At 36.5% G+C, this 18,705-nt stretch overlaps 3 protein-coding genes and 1 pseudogene across 4 annotated transcripts; 2 read left to right on the forward strand and 2 right to left on the reverse strand.

Moving 5' to 3' along the window:
* Window positions 1-789: 789 nt before the first annotated feature.
* LOC147286420 (Sec23/Sec24 protein transport family protein) lies at window positions 790-6,601 on the forward strand. 2 transcript variants are annotated; one of them, XM_086242345.1, is made up of 6 exons: window positions 790-920; window positions 1,047-2,003; window positions 2,390-4,210; window positions 5,717-5,833; window positions 5,942-6,013; window positions 6,127-6,601. In XM_086242345.1, exons 2-6 carry the CDS (start codon window positions 1,518-1,520, stop codon window positions 6,262-6,264), a joined length of 2,634 nt encoding a protein of 877 aa, XP_086098471.1. In that variant the 5' UTR covers window positions 790-920; window positions 1,047-1,517; the 3' UTR covers window positions 6,265-6,601. The 2 variants fall into 2 exon arrangements, with proteins under 2 accessions (XP_086098471.1, XP_086098472.1); XM_086242346.1 differs by lacking the exon at window positions 790-920 and having other exon boundaries at window positions 948-2,003.
* LOC147286421 (F-box/kelch-repeat protein At3g06240-like) lies at window positions 6,486-11,167 on the forward strand. The gene is made up of 5 exons (XM_086240761.1): window positions 6,486-6,536; window positions 9,708-10,148; window positions 10,214-10,424; window positions 10,595-10,990; window positions 11,112-11,167. Exons 1-5 carry the CDS (start codon window positions 6,486-6,488, stop codon window positions 11,165-11,167), a joined length of 1,155 nt encoding a protein of 384 aa, XP_086096887.1.
* LOC147286422 (U4/U6 small nuclear ribonucleoprotein Prp31 homolog pseudogene) lies at window positions 7,539-9,331 on the reverse strand (annotated as a pseudogene).
* Window positions 11,168-11,412: 245 nt separating the features above from the next.
* LOC147286423 (protein RDM16-like) lies at window positions 11,413-14,161 on the reverse strand. The gene is given in 8 exon segments (XM_086240762.1): window positions 11,413-11,837; window positions 11,840-12,082; window positions 12,085-12,245; window positions 12,247-12,264; window positions 12,266-12,333; window positions 13,195-13,502; window positions 13,505-13,667; window positions 13,964-14,161. Coding segments are annotated over 8 exon segments (1,584 nt in total).
* Between the last annotated feature and the right edge of the window lie 4,544 nt (window positions 14,162-18,705).

Consider the following 18,705-nt stretch of genomic DNA (forward strand, 5'->3'; position numbering starts at 1 on the left):
TTCACCATCGAAACTGTTGCAGAAACCGAGCAAGCAAATTCAGTGACAACGTTTTTGGTTGCAGAGAATTTGGAAGAAAAGAAGAAAAAGACGAAAATCAAAGAGAAACCTTAAAAAGACAAAATTTGTAGCTGATTCGGAAGTACAGTGCTGAACATCAAGGAAACCGTTCGGAAGTGGGTCATCGAACATTTTCAGTCATGTTCGGCAGGTGACAGTCGAATGAAGAGAAAAATTTCGGAAGTGCAGTGGCGAACGGCTTGCGACATTAACAATCCCCCACCCGAAAATTAATTCTAAACTCTAAAAAACTCACACTCCAAATCATCTCAAACGTACAAAAAATGTGTTAGGATGGGTGTTGGGGGTGAACCAAAGGACTATTGGCCTAGAGGTGGGTGTCAGGTGTGGTGTTGGGAGGGGAGAAGAGGGAGGAGGTGGTCGGGGTGAGGGAGGGCGTTGAGTGTGTTTTTTTTTTTGGTCTAAGTTGATGAGGTGTGTGGGATAAAATAGGAGTATTAGGGTAATTGAAGGGGTGTGCTAAAGAGAAATTTTAACTTTTAGAAAAAAATAAAAGGTGTGTAGGAGAAAAAAATATGCAAAAAGAAAAAAAAATATACAAATAGCAACATTCTTTTTTTTTTTTTTAAGAATGGTGTGCAAAAAGTTAAAAAAAAAAAAAGTGTGCAAATTAAAAGCACTCATCCCAAATTTGCATGTCCAAATCGTAAAACATATATAACCAAAAAAATGAAAAAATGAAAATGAAAATCAAAATAAAAAAGAAAAACACGGGGCAAACGCAAGGAAAAAGCTCCTTCTTCAAGTCAAGAGGGTCTTTGATTTTTCTGTGGAATTAAATAAAAAAACATAAAAAAAATCCCAGATTCCAGTCTTTCCCAATTCCCTCTCAGCCTCAGGTACGCCAATTTCTTATTTCGTTTATTCCTATCGGTTTGATTCCCTCAATGTATATAAACCCTAGATCCTTTTTCTTCATTGCATTCACAGCTCAATTTACAATTGGCAATTCTTTTGTGTCTTAGATTTTGAACTTCTGGGTGCAAGAGCGGATATCTAACAAGTAGGAAGCTTCAGTTGTGAAAAAGATCGGGGCCCAGTAACGTTTTTCGCTCAATTTCATTCCGAAAGGTGAAACCTTGGGCTTTCTTGAATCGACTTCTTCTCACTGTGCGGTGGATTGTCTTTTAATTTTCATTTCATTGGGGTTTAGGAGGTTTTTGTTTATCAAAAGCCTCCTATCTGTTTATTCGTTCTCCAAAATCTGTGTGTGTTCTAATAAGATCCATGCCTGCCTCTACTTATCACACTGTTTTTTACCATCTTTCAATCCAATTCATATGAATAACTCGTTCAATTTGCCTTCAAACTTGAAGCCTCCACTTTCTACAACTGGGTTTCGATATAATTTGCTTATGTCTCTCCATTAATTTGAATTCTGGATCCTGGGTTATTGAGCTTCTTTTGGTTTTCAATAGAGAAAGTTTCGAATTTCAATGTCTAATCCGCCGCAGCCTTCCCTTGGATACTCTGTCACTATCGCTCCGTCAAAGCCAGACACACCAGCTCCTGACCCTGAGAAAATTCCCATTCCTCCTCCACCTTTGATTGCACCTGGAGCACCCAGATTTCCTCCTCCCAAGTTTCAACAAGATCAACTTCCTTCTCCCTCAATGAAAACCCCAAATGCACCATCACCAGCTAATGGGTTGAAAACTGGCAGCCCTATTCCTCATTTGAGTACTCCCCCGGGACCTCCTGTCTTTACTTCCCCTGTCCGACCTGCTGCTTTGCCTTTTCGTGCTTCACCTACAACTCCTCAGCCGGTTGCTTTCTCTTCGGGCTCATCTTTGCCAACATCTTCGCCTCCTCCGAATTTTTCAAATGGCTCACTTGAATTGCAGCACCAACTTTCCAACTTTACAGAGGACGATGCAGTGCCTGTTGGAGAATCACCCTATGTTCTATTCTCAGCTCATAAGGTATCTTTCTTCTCTTTGGTTTTCAACCTTTATAATTTTTGCAATCTGTTTGTTGAGTTTATGCAGTATTTTTTGGATGATAAGGGATGTACAGTGTTTTGGATAATGGTATATGTATTTTGAGTTGATTATTTCCCTTCACTTATGAACTGCCTCTAGATCTCACCAAACACACACATGCAAGCACACACACATGGACACACACGCACACAGACACTTGTTATATAGGTATGTAAGAATATACTAGATTTTTTGTTTGTTCAATTTAATTTACATGTATTGTTTAGCTTATTTTTCCAATCTTTTATGCTGGAAGAATAGTCCTTTTTTTCCTACATAATTAAAAATTTACTTGAACCTTTCTCCTCTCTGTTGTTTTTATATAGGTGTTGAAACAGAAGAAACAAGCAAATGTACCCAGTTTGGGTTTTGGGGCATTGGTTTCACCTGGGAGGGAGATTTCACCAGGTCCTCAGATAATACAACGTGATCCTCATCGCTGCCACAGTTGTGGAGCTTATGCAAATATCTACTGCAACATCTTACTAGGCTCTGGTCAGTGGCAGTGTGTAATTTGCCGAGAACTAAATGGAAGTGAGGGAGAATACATTGCTTCCAACAAAGAAGATCTTTGCAATTTCCCAGAGTTGTCATCTCCCATGGTTGATTATGTTCAAACTGGGAACAACAGACCCGGTTTTATTCCAGTTTCCGATTCAAGAATGTCTGCACCCATTGTTCTTGTCATAGACGAGTGTTTAGACGAACCACATCTATGGCATTTACAGAGCTCCTTGCATGCGTTTGCCGATTCACTTCCCCCAACAACCAGAATTGGAATAATACTGTATGGCCGCACAGTATCAGTTTATGATTTTTCAGAGGAATCAGTTGCATCTGCCGATGTGCTTCCAGGCGACAAATCACCATGTCAGGAGTCCTTGAAGGCATTGATATATGGAACTGGTATATACTTGTCTCCAATGCATGCTTCAGTGGCTGTGGCACATGCCATATTCTCATCATTAAGGCCATACAAATTGAACATTCCAGAAGCTTCTAGAGATCGGTGCCTGGGTACGGCAGTTGAGGTTGCTCTTGCTATAATTCAAGGGCCATCAGGAGAACTGTCTCGAGGGGTAATTAAAAGGTCAGGAGGCAATAGCAGAATCATTGTTTGTGCTGGTGGTCCTAATACATATGGTCCCGGATCTGTTCCTCATTCTTTCAGTCACCCAAATTATCCTCATATGGAAAAGACTGCATTGAAATGGATGGAGCATCTGGGTCAAGAGGCACACCGACACAATACAGTTGTTGATATTTTATGTGCTGGGACGTGCCCTGCAAGAGTTCCTGTTTTGCAGCCTCTTGCAAAAGCTTCTGGGGGTGTTTTTGTTCTCCATGACGACTTTGGGGAAGCCTTTGGTGTGAACTTGCAAAGGGCATCTACCAGGGCGGCAGGCTCCCGTGGGTTCTTGGCAATACGCTGTTCTGATGATATTCTCATAACGCAAGTTGTGGGTCCTGGTGAGGAGGCACATATAGACACTCATGAAACCTTCAAAAATGACACTTCTCTTTACATACAAATGCTTAGTGTTGAAGAGACACAGAGCTTCTCAATCTCCTTGGAAAATAAGAGGGACATTAGGATTGAGTATGTGTATTTCCAGTTTACAATTCAGTATTTAAATGTGTATCAAGCTGATATATCAAGAGTAATTACTGTTAGATTGCCAACAGTTGATAGCGTTCCAGCATATCTTGCAAGTGTTCAAGATGAAGTGGCAGCAGTTCTTATAGCGAAGAGGACCCTCTTGCGAGCCAAAAACTATTCTGATGCAGTTGATATGCAAGCAACAGTAGATGAAAGAATAAAAGACATTGCTCTAAAATTTGGGTCTCAAGTAACAAAATCAAAGCTTTATCGGTTTCCAAAGGAAATCTCTTTATTGCCGGAGCTCCTGTTTCATCTTAGAAGGGGCCCACTTTTGGGAAGCATTGTTGGCCATGAAGATGAGAGGTCCGTATTGCGGAACTTGTTTTTGAATGCATCCTTTGATCTGTCACTCCGAATGGTAGCACCTCGTTGTCTAATGCATCGGGAAGGGGGAACATTTGAGGAACTACCTGCTTATGACCTTGCTATGCAGTCCGATGCAGCAGTTGTTCTTGACCACGGCACAGATGTCTTCATTTGGTTGGTATGTCCTTTAGCTCAAATGCTTGCCATATTTATTTATTTTGCCTGTATGCCATTTATTTAGTGTGGCATCTGTTTTTCTTTTTTTCTTTTTTCTTTTGGGGGAGGGGGGTAGTTGATAGTTGGTTCAACATTTTTTCTTGTATTTTAACTTACTTTGATCCACCTTATAGATATAATGATATATTAGCAGTACCGTGCAGTCGACATGAAATAAGAAATCCTTTGTAGCTTTGATATCCCAGAAGGGTCAGAACGTTGTCATTTGCTGACATATTGATTGCAGAGTTACTTTAATAATGCCTTGAAAAAATCTGAATTACTTCTCCTGCCTCTGTGCATTAGAATCTAAATGGGCTCACATGCACTGACCATTGTAGTATTCATGATTATGGAATTTTCTCTTGTATATCATTTTTTCATTCGTTAGAAAATATCGATGACCTGTCTTTTGAGCCGTGTAAGATAATTGGGAGGCTAGTGTACGTACTAAGCTTGTAAGGTGCAGTTTTTTTTTTTGCTTATTTGGTGATCCCTGGAAAAATTAATACTTGTGATATGCTCTAAAAAGGAAGACCTTTGCATGTTTATCTCTAGATTAGTGTTCTTTATAAAAGATTGAAAGGTGGCGATGAGAGCATTGATCAAATTTTTTTGCAGTGCTCTTTTACTACACATTTGGACTAAGTTGTTTCAATTGTTAGAGTGGTGGGGTTTGGTCTAGAAACTACTATTTATTGTTGGTTGAGGAATGAGGATTGTCTTTGGGAGTTGGAGCCAATAAGAAGATTTTTTGGGAGTTGGTCTACAAACTCCATGGATCTGCAGTCGTGGTGGTTCTTTGGACTGTTTGAATAGAGATAACTAACAGAATCTTCAAAGATAAGAGTGAGAAAGTGGATTTACTATGGTAAAATATCAAACATTTGGTGTCTTTATGGGAATCAACATCAAAGCCTTTAAGGGATATTCCCTTTAGTTTAATTCATCTGTGGTTGGCCGGAGTTATGACTTAATTTTAATCATTCTCTTGCAATTTTTTAAGCATATACAGACACCTTGAATTGAGGCATTATGTCTCTCCTCAGTATACGCAGAGGTTGAGGGCTTTGGGCTTTGGCTTTCCTCATTGCACAGAAGTAATTTGTAATAAAAAATTTTGCTGAATAGAAGGAAAAAAATAACTGGAAAGTATGAGATCATGTGTAGGCTGGGTGTGCTGAGCACCCTTGTAGATTGGTTGTGCTGAGCACCCTTGAAGGCTGGGTCTACAATTCATATTATGATATCTATAAACCAGAATGTATGCACTGTTTGAGCTTTTCCACTTCTGTTAAACCTGTTTAGGTGTCAATATTCATTAAGAGCATGTGTAAGTCTTGAACTCATGTTTTGGTTTCTTTCTGCTCCTTTAGTCTTTCTATGTTCAGAAGTACCATTAATCTCTTCATCTTCATTCTTACCTTATTTTTTATTTGAACTCTTTTCTTTTAACTGTTGTATTCAGGGTGCTGAACTTTCTGCTGATGAAGGAAAAAGTGCAGCTGCTTTAGCGGCTTGCAGAACATTGGCTGAAGAGCTCACTGAATTGCGGTTTCCAGCCCCTCGGATCCTTGCATTCAAGGTTTTTTCTTTGTATAGTCTTTCATTGCCATGCATCCTTTTTTTTTTTTTTTTTTTAATTTCCAATGCCTTGGAATGAAAATGAACGTACTGTTTGATTGATAAACAGGAAGGAAGCTCTCAGGCTCGATATTTTGTATCCCGGCTCATACCTGCACACAAGGATCCTCCTTATGAGCAGGTGAGGGTGAAGACAATATACAGGGGTGACCATGGATAATTTTTTCATGATCCTAAATTGTTTCCTATTTACTTCGGTGAAAATCACATACTCAACTGTTGCATCTATTTCAGGAGGCAAGATTTCCGCAGCTACGAACTCTGACAACAGAACAGCGGACAAAGCTGAAAAGCAGTTTTCTTAATTTTGATGATCCTAGCTTCTGTGAGTGGGTACGAAGCTTGAGAGTGGTGCCTCCGGAACCAAGCTAGATGATCTTTGATTTATTGAACTTGTTGGTTAATGTAGCTTCAAAAAGGCAGTGTTGGGAGTTGTATCAGAGGAAATTGTGTCAAAAGGAATTTTTTTTTAATTTCATTTTCACTGTTAAGAGGAAGTTGTAGTTCAGATATGTCTGGACCGGAAATGATATTAGCTCCCATCATCCTTGATATGATTAGCCATCAACGTATCAAAATAGTTGCTGACTTGCATGGTCCTTGCTAAAATGCAAGATTTTGGAGCTTATTTTGCTTTAGACGATGTAATTTATATGCCTCATGCAAAAAATGCGAGTTAATAGTGAATACTGGACCCGTGATTTGACTCTTTGTTGTTCTTTCTTCATGTTTAGTTGTAGGGTGTTATTAGAATAGGATTTATTTCATATTTAGTACTTAAATTTTGATCATTGTCTTAATGTGGTACTTCAACTTTTATTTGTCCCAACTGAGTACTTAAATTTTTATTTTGTGTTTTGTGTCTAATAGGTACCAAAATGAATTTTTGTTAAAATTGTCAACAAAAGTTAGGGGCAATATAATCAAAGTATATTTTAATTATTTTCTTCATATGTTTAAAATTATAAAAAAAAAACACAACAAACAAAAAAAACAAAAAATTATAATTAAAATATAAATTTTTTGAAGTGACCATATTATCTCTAACTTCTGTTAACAATTTTAACAGAAATTCACATGAGTATGTATTAGACAAAATAAAAGTTTAAGTACTCAATTGAAACAAATAAAAATTTAGGTACCATATTAAGACAATGGTCAAACTTTAGGTACTAAATATGAAAAAAAACCCTGAAGTATACAAGCTTGAAGTCACCTTCATTCTTTAGGAGGCATATCCTATTAAACGTGTATGCATTAGCTGGGATGGGCCTCCTATTTTCAGATCCACCCACTACCATGAGAGAGTTAGGTCCCTCAAAACCGACTTATGCCTTTATAATGGGGAGGAGATGAGAGGAGGAGAAAGGGGTGACAGGAAGAAAAGGGAAGCAGAGAGAAAACAAATATTTTCAAATTAGAGAAAAGGATAAAATGGAAAATAAATTCTTTTTAGAATGGGAGATAGTAGTTCAACAACAGAATATTGGAATGCATTTTCTATATCCTAAATCTAATTATCTATATACCTCCTCCAATGTCTATTTGCAAACTGCTTTCAGAACAATGTAGATAACTATATTGTGCCTACACTAGGTTATGTAACACCAAACATATGTCCAGAGAGAAGGAAGGATCAACTTCTCTTAATTTTTTAAAAATGTTACCGTTTCAGAGAAGTAGGTGCTTTGAGTTCCATTGCCGAGCTGGTGTGCATGAGCCTGTGGATTCATGAGCTCAATCCCCTGCACAGGAGTAAATGCCAAACTTGAAGTTACTCCAGATGTAGCCCTGCTGCTGCCATAATGCTTTTCCTTAAATTTGTTAGTAACTTTTGCAGCAAGCTTTCTCTGACCCATTGATAAACGCAGCTTCCCACTCCCAGCCTGACCAAGTATTCCATAACCTTCACCCAATCCATCCCCCAAACAAGTCTCTTCAGGCACACCAAATTGTATCCTATTTGCCAGGTTCCTCGTGTCAGTTATCGCATATCTTTCCTTCATCTTTCTTAGCCGACGACCCCCCCTCTTCTTTTTAGGTTCCGAATTGGGAACTCGGAGTGGTTTAGGTTGCTTTGCAGGGGGAGGCTCCTGCCATTTCTCAATTTTCTTATGAATCTCCTCCCTCAAGGCCCTTCCTGTGCTCCCAGATAGATCTCCTCTTGTGGAATCCACCTGCGCTGCAAGCGTTGATTTTGCAGCCAAGAGTTGGCAAGCACGCATCCTCAAACAAGGGGGTGTGGTTTAAAATATTTCTGTATGCTCAACATAACCTACTCGAAATTGTGATGTTGCAGTAGAAAACCCAGCAAGGTTTTTTCTCTATGCACCAAGAACCTGAACATTACAAGCAGGCATCTTAGCTAAGGCTGCCAGTCCACCAGCTGTCCCCATAAGCTTTGCTGCCACAGCACTCCCAACAATAGTAGAAAGATTTGGTGCAATAAAACTCATTCTACTTTTAACAAATTCAAGAGCCTTTTTCTTTGCTGAATCAAGAGAAAGAGCTCGATCACATGCATCAACTGTTTTATTGAGGACTTCCTCTGGAAGCGGCTTGCCACTTGTAGTCGATGCTGTAACTGACACTACCATAATAATTGCTGAAGGTAAAATCCCCTCTAGACCAAGGGTTATTACATCCACTTCAGTCCTAATTTTCTTAACAACTCGAGCATAATCAATTGGATGATGCACAAGTGATTCAAGCTCTGGAAATTTTGGGCGGTACTTGTCACGAATAAAATTGTGGATGATAACAATTTCATTCTCAATGTCAACTGACAAAGCATTACAGTCCACAATCAGCTGGTACTCTGGATCATATTCCAAAACCATTCCATGATTTGACATATCAGAACCCTTCTCAAGTGCACCTTCTACTTTCTGCATTATATCACCGTATCTTTGTGTACTCTGCAATTAAAAAAAAATCTTAATTTTTGAAAAAAAAAAAATTTGAGTAGGATGCTAAATGGGGATTTTTTTTTTTTTTTTTTTTTAATATGAGTTTCAAAATCAATTTTTAAAATTTGAAAACATGTTTAGTATGAAATTTTAAAAATGATGACAACTAAGAAAAAAAAAAGTATAAAAAAAAAATAAGAAAAATGATGTTTTATCATTTTTAAAAAAAAGACATGTTTTTTAATTTTTTTTTTAAATTATTTTTAAAAATGATCTAACAAACACATTTTTTTTGATTAAAATTATTTTTTTATTTTTAAAAACAAAAAATAACTTTTGAATAGAATAGCAAACAGGCCTTAGTTTTCCAATTCCTCCAAGTCCCGATCAACATCTTCTTCCATGTTATTTGCAGCATCAGCACCATCTTCAACAGGAAGATGGGCTTCACTGTCAGATAATTCATCAAGGTCTGCAAAAAACGAATTAGCAAGAGCTGCCATTCTTTCGGGTTAGCAAGGAGAAATTTCATATAACATATAAAAAAATCCAATCCAAAATCTAAATATAATGAGAAGGCTTCTCATTATATAACATTTTTACCGGACAAAAGCTTCTCGGCGGCGAGTATGGCGACCAGAACTTCTTGTTAGAACTCGAACTCGAACTCGAACTCGCTGCTTGATATATATACGTGGGGCACAGAAGAACGTGGAACAGCAGCTGATGCTCGGAAACCCTAAAGGATTTCCATCGGAGATGATACATGAGATTCTTTTAAGGCTGCCAGTGAAGTCGTTATGCCGTTTCAGGTGTGTGTCAAAGCCATGGCGTTATTTAATTTCCCACCCAGAATTTGTCAAAATGCACTTAAACAAAGCCTTGGAGGATGAGGAGGTATTCTAGCAAAGACAAAGAGTTATATTTACAGATGAACCCCAAAGCTATAAAGTATATAGTAGTAGGCCACTTTCCCTTTACTCTTTGGACCTCAATGCTCAGCTTCTCAAGTATTCAGGCTCTAGTCTTGAGCGTGATATTGATAATGTTGATGATGATTTAGTAGGCAATAAGCCCAACCATCTAAAATTTTTTAGTGAAATGAAACATATTTGGGTTGAGTGGGTGTCTCATTGCCGCGGCTTGTTGTTGTGCAATTTAGTAGGAAAGGGGTTATATTTAGTTAACCCTGCAATCAGGGAATCCAAGAAACTACCAAGGGCACGAAAACTGCAGGAGTACCATTTTCCAAGCAACCTATATGGGTTTGGATTTGATTACACCATTGATGAATACAAGGTGGTTAATGGGCAGATCTGTTTAGGTGAACTGGGTGATCTTGCAATTGTATTTAGTGTCTATACTTTGAAAACTGGTTCTTGGCGAGTAATTGAGAGGCAATTTCCAATCAGCCTCAAAGTTTCTATGGGATCCTGCTGAATGGAGGTCTGCATTGGTTGATGTCTAGAGTCGGAGGTCAATCATTGATGATTGTATCTCTCCGTTTAGCAGAGGAGGAGGTTCAGGAAATTCCACTTCCGCCTGAATACAAATATTCCATTGCTGAATATGAATATTCCATTGATGACAATCATTCGCCCCTAGTGTTGGAGAAATTATTCTGTATAACCGTTATATTGACACATGATATAATCAGTTTATTTGTTATAATGAGTGGATATTATTAATACTATACCCTACTAATATAAACAGATCCTTCAATAATACCCTTACACGTTGGATTGGTTATACCACGTAGCGGTATATCGGTTATATCCTATAATTTTTCCTAGTGTTGGGGGTCTTCAGAGAAAAATGGTTATTTGTAACACATAGTGATGGTGGAGGAATGTATAATGATATTTGGGTGATGATGGAATATAGAGTAAGGGAGTCTTGGACTAAAATGAGGGTCGACAGTCCATATTGCAATTTATCTTGTTTTTGTTCCTGGGATAAATCTCATGATTTATTGGTGTTCGGAGAAGACATGGTGATGTACAATTTTAATGAAAGAACCCGGCTGAATTTATCAATGTGTCATGGATTTCGCAGAGTTGGTAGTGTTGGGATGTACTTGGAGAGCCTTGTTTCGCTTATTGATCGAGATCAGCCAATTCTTCATGAGCCTGCACCTCATGAACCTATTCTTCATTCTTGTTCCTCGTTTGCTTCAAAGAAACAAAAAGGTTTGTGAATCTGAAAGTTCATGTAAGTACATCGAAAAGGTAAAACCCAGCCCACAATTGGTATTTAGTTGTTTACCATGAAACAATTTCTTTTAACTTTTAATCCCAGTTTTATGTTTAGGTAAGCCAGAAGGCATTTGCAAGGCACCAACATTGATGCTTGTTGATCATGGATGATGAGATCAAGAGAAGTTCCTTTCCAATCTGTATTCTGTATTTATCCTATATTTTGGGCATTCAAATATTTGTATTCTCTTTGCTTATAAGTTCATACTCGTTGCTTATAAAATAAATTTCTCACATCAAATTAAGACACATTTAAAACACCAAATCTTTTTCCTTTTATCAAAGTCCATACAATTAATAGGAATGCAAATGGAGATGAATCATCAGCCACGTCAAATATAAATAATGCAATCCAATTACAAATTTACAACAAAATTGACTGCAAGATCCCAATAGTGAGCAACACCAGCATCAGCAAAAACTTTCCGAGCAGCAGCTTCAGTCATGCACTCATGAACAGAAAATCTATTGAAGCTCGGTCTGGCAACACTTCCTTGCCATAGTAACACACACTTGTTAACATGCTTATCATTTACATCATGATCAGCCCAGTTTATGCGCCTAAGTATAACCTTGGCATACCTCTTAATAGATTTGCTTCCACCTTCAACCACCACAACATTAATACTATCTGAGATCACAACAGATCCAGTCAGCCGGTTCTCTCGCGCATTAACATCAATCTTGAAGTGGGCCTTTGGCAGCTGTGACAGATGATTGATCTTGTAAACTGAGACTATGGTCTCCACATTAATGTTTGGGTCATCAAAGAGCTTCCTTTTTTATTCTCACTAAGCTCAGCAGGAGTGAGTTTGCGGGCAATATTCCTGTCTATATGAGCTTGTTCACGCTCAGCAGCTGCACTTCGGATCTCCTTTTCAAGCCTCGTTGGATCTAGGGTTGCTTGAGAGCCAAGAAATTTCATCAAATTACTCATTTTAACTTTTGGCTTTGGGGGTTCAACCAGGCCTTGTCTAATCATCTCCTGCTTATCTTTTTCTCTGGCCAGACGATGCTGTGTACGTATTTTTTCTGCTCCTTCTTGGTCAGCTTCAGCGATTGAGGCAATGGAGGAGCTGACTCTGAAGGGGGATCAATAGGATGAGGGTGTTCGATATAGATAGTGATTTTTTCCATCTTTAGTTTATCTTCAGGTAATGTACCATCAATGATTTCATTATAAGTACCAGTGCAATAGGGTCACATCACCACTCAATTTCAGGAATTGGATCCGAATTCCGTTTTTCTTTGGTGATCATAACACTCTCTGATATGACCTGTTGGAATTTTATCAGATACCTTGTTGATAGTTTGATCAACAAAGCTCTGATACCATACCATGTTAGAATTTTGATCAGATACCTTGTTGATATTTGATCAACAAAGCTCTGATACCTTGTTGGAATTTTGAAGACCTGATACCAAGTTGGAATTGCTTTGATACAAAGTTGAAATTTATGACCTGCAATTCAGTATCTAATCACTAGTTTATGAAAGAAAAGAATTTGCATAAAGATCTCAACTTATGGTGTGATGATCCACTGTCATCTACAGCTCATGGAGGATTTATTTTTCATATATCATCGATTATGATTATTGATTGTTATGTGAAGCTTAGGACAAGTCCCTAAGTCTACAACATAAAAATCTCAACTTATGGTGTGATTATCCATTGTCATCTACAACTCATGGAGATGATGATCCAATGTCATCTACAACTCATAGTGTATCTCTTTATGTCTATGTTTATCTGATACAATATCATCTAAGTGATATTTATATCAAGTTGGATAAAGCACTTGACAACATAAATATCTTGAGGATGTTTATTTCAGCCAATTACATGAGCTTGAGTATCAAACCTTCCTACTTAGCTTTAATACAAAATATCTAATAGTAATGATCTCAACCATCAATTGTGAGTTTGAGTGCCAAATCATCTAATATATAAGTCAAAGCAAAAAGCAAAACAGTAAAAGATATTTTCTGTCAAAGTTGGCTTGATGATCGATTGTTAGTATCTTGACGATTGATTGTCCTCCTAACTTCCAGTTTTCTGGAGAAGTTGGCTTGAGCCACTTTTTTCAGAACTTTTGCCTTTGTGTTAATATCAGTTTAGACATTAACTTCAACATGACCTCTATCAAATTCGAATTAATATGATCAGTTGCTGCCTTTGGCTTTGCCAACCATGCCTGCTTCGCCTTTTTCTCTTTGGCTTGTGCTTCTCCAAATTTACTCTTCAACTTGATCATATGCTCAGCATTTCTTGACCATTTGCCTTGCTCTAGAAGCTGGAAGCTCATCCTCTTTGGCCTCAAAATCTTAGTTTTATTAATAATACCGATGTTTGGATCAAGAAAAGGATTTGATTCAGGGTCTACATCCAATTCAGGTTTAAGAATTTGGAATGCTTCTTTCTTGCGTTTATTAATGTTGACCTTAGAGTGCTGTGGATGTTTGGTTTAGTTCCATTTACTACATTTCCATGTTCATATATTTCCCTTCCAAGGGCATCAAGACGAAGAACAGGGGCTGTAGTAGGGTTCTGAGGGTGAGCAACATATGTTACCACCTGTACATGAAACAATAAGTTTATAAGAGGAGCAAGCTGTTGAGAGAAATCTCACATTGAAGATGTGAGGGCCTTACTAGTGGCTTATAAGGGTTTGGGCCTCTCCACCCATTGCCAATTGGTTTTGGGATAGATGACTAAATTTCTTTATGGTATCAGAACCAGGTTATCCGTGTGTAAGGCCCAACGGCCACACGTGCTCCCACGTCACCCAATATAAATTGTCCACGTGTTAGGCTTAAATGACGCCACACGTGCGAGGGCGTGTCCACATTGAAGATGTAAGGGCCTTGCTAGTGGCTTATAAGGGTTTGGGCCTGTCCACCCATTGCCAATTGGTTTTGGGATGGATGACTAGATTTCTTCACAAGCTTGGGGTCCTGTGCACGTTTTACAGCTTCATAGTTAGGAACAATCATGCCACTCATACTCGTAGATGGCTTCATAACAGCCTTGGATCCCAAGTTTAGGCTAGCATCTAAACTTGCATTGGCACCCTTGTTCAGCTTCTCAGACAATTCCTTGTGCATTTGTAAAGCTTTCTTTATTTTTTCTAGAGCATCAAGAGACAAATTTCCACTAGATTTTTCATGAACCTCATGTATTCAGTCAGTTTATTATAAGCAATATAAATAGTCGTTCTCTGATTAGGATTAGGATAATATTACATTATTACTTCCTTATTTTTGTTTAAAAAATCTATTTTTTTTATTAAATGAAAAAATAAATATAAAAAGGAAATCAATTGAAAGATCAGGTAATTGGATCTCCTAGTCTGAGTTGCAAAGACCAGAACTGTGGGTCATGTTTCGATCTAGCTACTCTCCCAAGCCCTCTTTTCTTTACTCATTTATTTAGTTAGGAATAAAAATTGTTTTCCAATTTCATCAAGAGAAGATATATATTTGTTTAGCTTGGAAAGGAAAACATAATTACGGAATTGACCTGAATGAATTCCTATGATTGGGCGGAAATACTGGAGGGTGAAGGGGAATGTATTCTAATTCCATATGTCTAATGGAAATACAAAATTATACAAAATTACACAAAATAACCCTTATTATCTTATAAGTAAAAATTCTAATTCCATACGAGTCCTCTTCTTCAAAAGTATGCCTTAACTTTGTTAATTGCAAATTTTTAATTTTGTTTTCAGCAAATTCAAGGAATTAAATTTCGAAACTTTCCTCGAAATTTTCATTTTTTGAGGTTTCGAAATATTACTAAATCGAAATTGTCGAAATTTTGTTAAAAGTTTTAATTGTTTTATGGGCTATTTACAAAAAAGTCAATAAAACATTTCAAAATTACAAATAGGTCAATGAACAATTTTGAAATCCCAAAACAGTCATCATTGACCTATTTGTAATAAATGAAATTATGCATTTTACAAAAAAGGATATAACAAAAACTACAAATTACAACCACTGCCACTAACATCACTAACTAACGTATCAAAATTTTAATGAATTACAAAAATGTCAACCAATGCTTACCCATCGATGATGACAGTAATATATCCTAATTTTGAAAATTACAAAAAAGGTTAATCAATGCTTACTCATCGATAATGTCAACAATATATTCTAATTTTGAAAATTACAAAAAGGTCAACAACTAACCAGAAACTAACACATGTCCAAAGTAAAGGTCAACAACAATTTTTTTTCCCTTTTCTCCTTTTTTTATAGCAACGTGTAATCTTTTTTTTTTTTTTTTTTTTTTTTCCTTTCTCCTTTTTTTACCTGCAACAATGTGTAACTTTTTTTGTTTTTTCCGTTTCTCCTCTTTTTACTTGCAGCAACATGTAAGCTTTTTTTACCTGCAACAATGTGTAATAGTTTTTTTTTTTTTTTCCCATTTTGTCTTCTTTTCTTCTATCTTGTTTCTCTTCATCCTCTTGTTTAAGATATTAGAGGCAGTGTCTAATATGCCGATTTTAAATTAAAAATTGTCACAGTTTCAAAAACATATTAGAGGCAGTGTCTAATATGCCGATTTTAAATTGAAAATTGTCACACATTTCTCCTTTTTTTACCTGCAGCAATGTGTAACTTTTTTTGTTTTTTCCGTTTCTCCTCTTTTTACTTGCAGCAACATGTAAGCTTTTTTTTTCCTGCAGCAATGTGTAATAGTTTTTTTTTTTTTTCCCATTTTTTCTTCTTTTCTTCCTTGCATCTTGTTTCTCTTCATCCTCTTGTTTAAGATATTAGAGGCACTGTCTAATATGCCGATTTTAAATTAGACATTGTTTGATAGTTACTGATTCAAAATCAATAATTGTGTGACAGATACTGAAAATCAATATTTGTAGAAACCTAAATAGATACTGTCACACAGATACTAAAAATTAGTATCTATAAAAACCTAAACAAATACTATCACACATATACTGAAACTAATAATGTCACACATATACTGAAACAGATACTGTCACACAGATACTGAAATAGACATTATCACACAGATACTGAAAATCAATATATGTTTCAATATTTGTAAAAATCTAAACAGATACTGTCACACATATACTGAAACAGATACTGAAAATCAGTATCTATTTCAGTATCTGTAAAAACCTAAATTGTTAACATCAATATTAGACATTAACAGACAGTGTGCATATTAGACATTGTCAAGACAATGTGCATATTTTCAAATAATAGCAAATATTTGCATGAGGAAAATCGAAGAGAGGTGGGCCCAGCAGGATGAGCGACAATGTTCCTTGTTCAGCCAAAAAAGGAAACATAAATGAAGCGTACAATTGTAAATTCTCAATGCTTGTAAAAGAAAGGCAAAAAAGTAAAATAACAAAATAAATATTTAAAGCAAATTAGGTAATGGATTAGCCTATTGACTAAAATGGGATAGGAAATTTGGTATTGACCTTTTTGTAATTTTGAAATGTTTTATCCTAAATTTCCAACGAAATCGAAATTCTTTTGAAATTTCCATATTTTTGAACCCTCAAAATCTGAAATTTAATTTATTTAGAAAATTACATTTTAGTACCTCAATTATATACCTCGTATTTCAACTTAGTACCCTTAAATTTTAAAAGTTTCATTATGATACCTTAACATTCATTTCCACTACATCAAAAAGGGCTAACATTGGCGGCCGACAGTGGCGAATTAGCCAGGCCACCAGTAATAATGTGACTATTACTGGTGGACTCACTCTGTCTGCCATAAATACTTATTTCTAGCGAAGGATTTCTAGCGAAGGATCCGCTAGAAATAATCAAGGTGTTTAAGTGAAGATTTTTCCAACACAAAATAATTCTAGGTGGCAATTGTTGACTATTTTTGGCAGACAGATTCGCTAGAAATAAAGAACCCTAAAATGTGCGCCTCCTTCTCATCTTCGCATTCTCACATTCTCTCTCAGCCTCCTCTCTTCCTCTACATTCTCTCATTCTCCTCTCTCTAATCCCTATTCTCCTCTCATTCTCACCTTCTCATCTCTCTGATCCCTCTCCTCTCTCATCTCATTCTCTCCATCTCATTTTCTCATTCTTAATTTTTTGTTTTTGTGTGTGTTTGATTATGGGGTGGGGTGGGGCTGGGTTCAGCTGGGTTTGGGTTGGAGATGTAGGGCTGGGTTCAGGTTGGGGCTAGATTATGGAGTTTAGGTTGCTAGGTTTTGATTTATGAATTTTTGTGGTTTTTTTTTTCCTCTTTGAAGGAAATCTTGGCTATGATTCTAAATTTGGGGGTTTTGGCTGGGCTTTGTGTTTTGGCAAGTATATTGATTTTGTTGATTTTTTTTTTTAGAGGAATGAAATTTGATTTAGTTAGTTAATAATGCATTTTGTATATTGGGTTGTAGCGTTGGATTTGCATTGGCTGGCATTTGAATCTCTTGTTGTGTTGCAGCTTTGGATTGCTAGCTTTTGGCTGAGGTGTGTTAAGTTGATTTTGTATGTATGTTAGTTAAATTTGCATTTAATTTGTAAATTAAGGGATAATTTTGTGATAAATTAACATATATATATTTACATTAGTTAATTAAGATAGTTAATTTGTAAATTAAACTAAGTTAATTTGACTTAAGCTAAAATGTGTGTTAAAATAAATATTTAAATTGAAATAAATAAAAATTAGTGGTACACCTTATTCATATATTATAAGGTTAAACACCACCGATGAAGCAATAACATGTGTGCGTCTGATTAAACACATACTAAGGTTATCAAATAATGTAACAATAATTTTTTATTTGAATTTAAATTTATTTTGAACTTTACTTAATTTTGACAAGTAAAACATGTCACATTTAATGTGTAACATACCTTACGATTTTTACTAGTCAAAGATATAGGGTCACAAACATAATTTTAAATAGTTGGTGGATTAAAAGAGAAAAGGACAAAAGTGCAAGAGATCCAATAGAAAAGGTTGAGTCACTTTAATCTAAGGCCGGGCCATAAGAAAAGATGGAGAGAGATAAAAGAGAGCCTTAAGGGCTCAAACCCTAAGGAATCACCTCAATGCCGCACCCCTCTCTCATTCTCTCTATCCCATCTTTTCTCTCTTGTTTTCTCTACCAACTCTATAGAGATCAAAGGGAGATTTAGCAACCCTTCTCGATCTATACTTATTCCTCTCATCACTTCATCCAGTATGTTAACATTTAGAGAGATTAAAGTTCTGAACTTTGGTGTGGTGATCAACTCAAGGTGGAAGGAGAGAGCCTTTGGTGGTTCACTTGGCTAGGGCTCCAATCTAGAGCAAGAGGTATAATTTCTATATCTCTTGTTTCAATATGCTAGTACGTTTACATATTACAACGTACCCATATGGTCTTGGATGTTAAAGTTAAGATTTTTATTTAGCTTATGTTGGCATGTTCTAATTTATGTTTAGAATGTCATTCTAGTATCCTAGTTACCCTTCAATTATGAGTTAGTATATCACTAAGTTTCTCAGTTCTTACCGTTGAACTAATGTATTGCTCTAGTGCTTCCCAATACTTTGTATACAATTGTTGAGCAAAGTCACTAGAATGCTCATTACACAAGCTATAGATTATTCTTTACTTATAATCAAGGAAAAATGTCACCCCACAC

This window comes from Dryas octopetala, chromosome 4, assembly GCF_963921425.1.
Source record: "Dryas octopetala chromosome 4, drDryOcto1.1, whole genome shotgun sequence".
NCBI lineage: Eukaryota > Viridiplantae > Streptophyta > Magnoliopsida > Rosales > Rosaceae > Dryas > Dryas octopetala.

What these genes read in the sequence shown, in the direction of transcription:
- LOC147286421 (XM_086240761.1), top strand. Translation starts at nt 6,486, where the DNA reads ATGGTCCTTGCTAAAATGCAAGATTTTGGAGCTTATTTTGCTTTAGAC. An exon ending in AACTGGGTGATCTTGCAATT is followed by an intron (nt 10,149 to 10,213) that starts GTATTTAGTGTC and finishes ATTTCCAATCAG; the next exon opens with CCTCAAAGTTTCTATGGGAT. An exon ending in AGTGTTGGAGAAATTATTCT is followed by an intron (nt 10,425 to 10,594) that starts GTATAACCGTTA and finishes AATTTTTCCTAG; the next exon opens with TGTTGGGGGTCTTCAGAGAA.
- LOC147286420 (XM_086242345.1), top strand. Translation starts at nt 1,518, where the DNA reads ATGTCTAATCCGCCGCAGCCTTCCCTTGGATACTCTGTCACTATCGCT. An exon ending in TTCTATTCTCAGCTCATAAG is followed by an intron (nt 2,004 to 2,389) that starts GTATCTTTCTTC and finishes GTTTTTATATAG; the next exon opens with GTGTTGAAACAGAAGAAACA. An exon ending in AGGATCCTCCTTATGAGCAG is followed by an intron (nt 6,014 to 6,126) that starts GTGAGGGTGAAG and finishes CATCTATTTCAG; the next exon opens with GAGGCAAGATTTCCGCAGCT.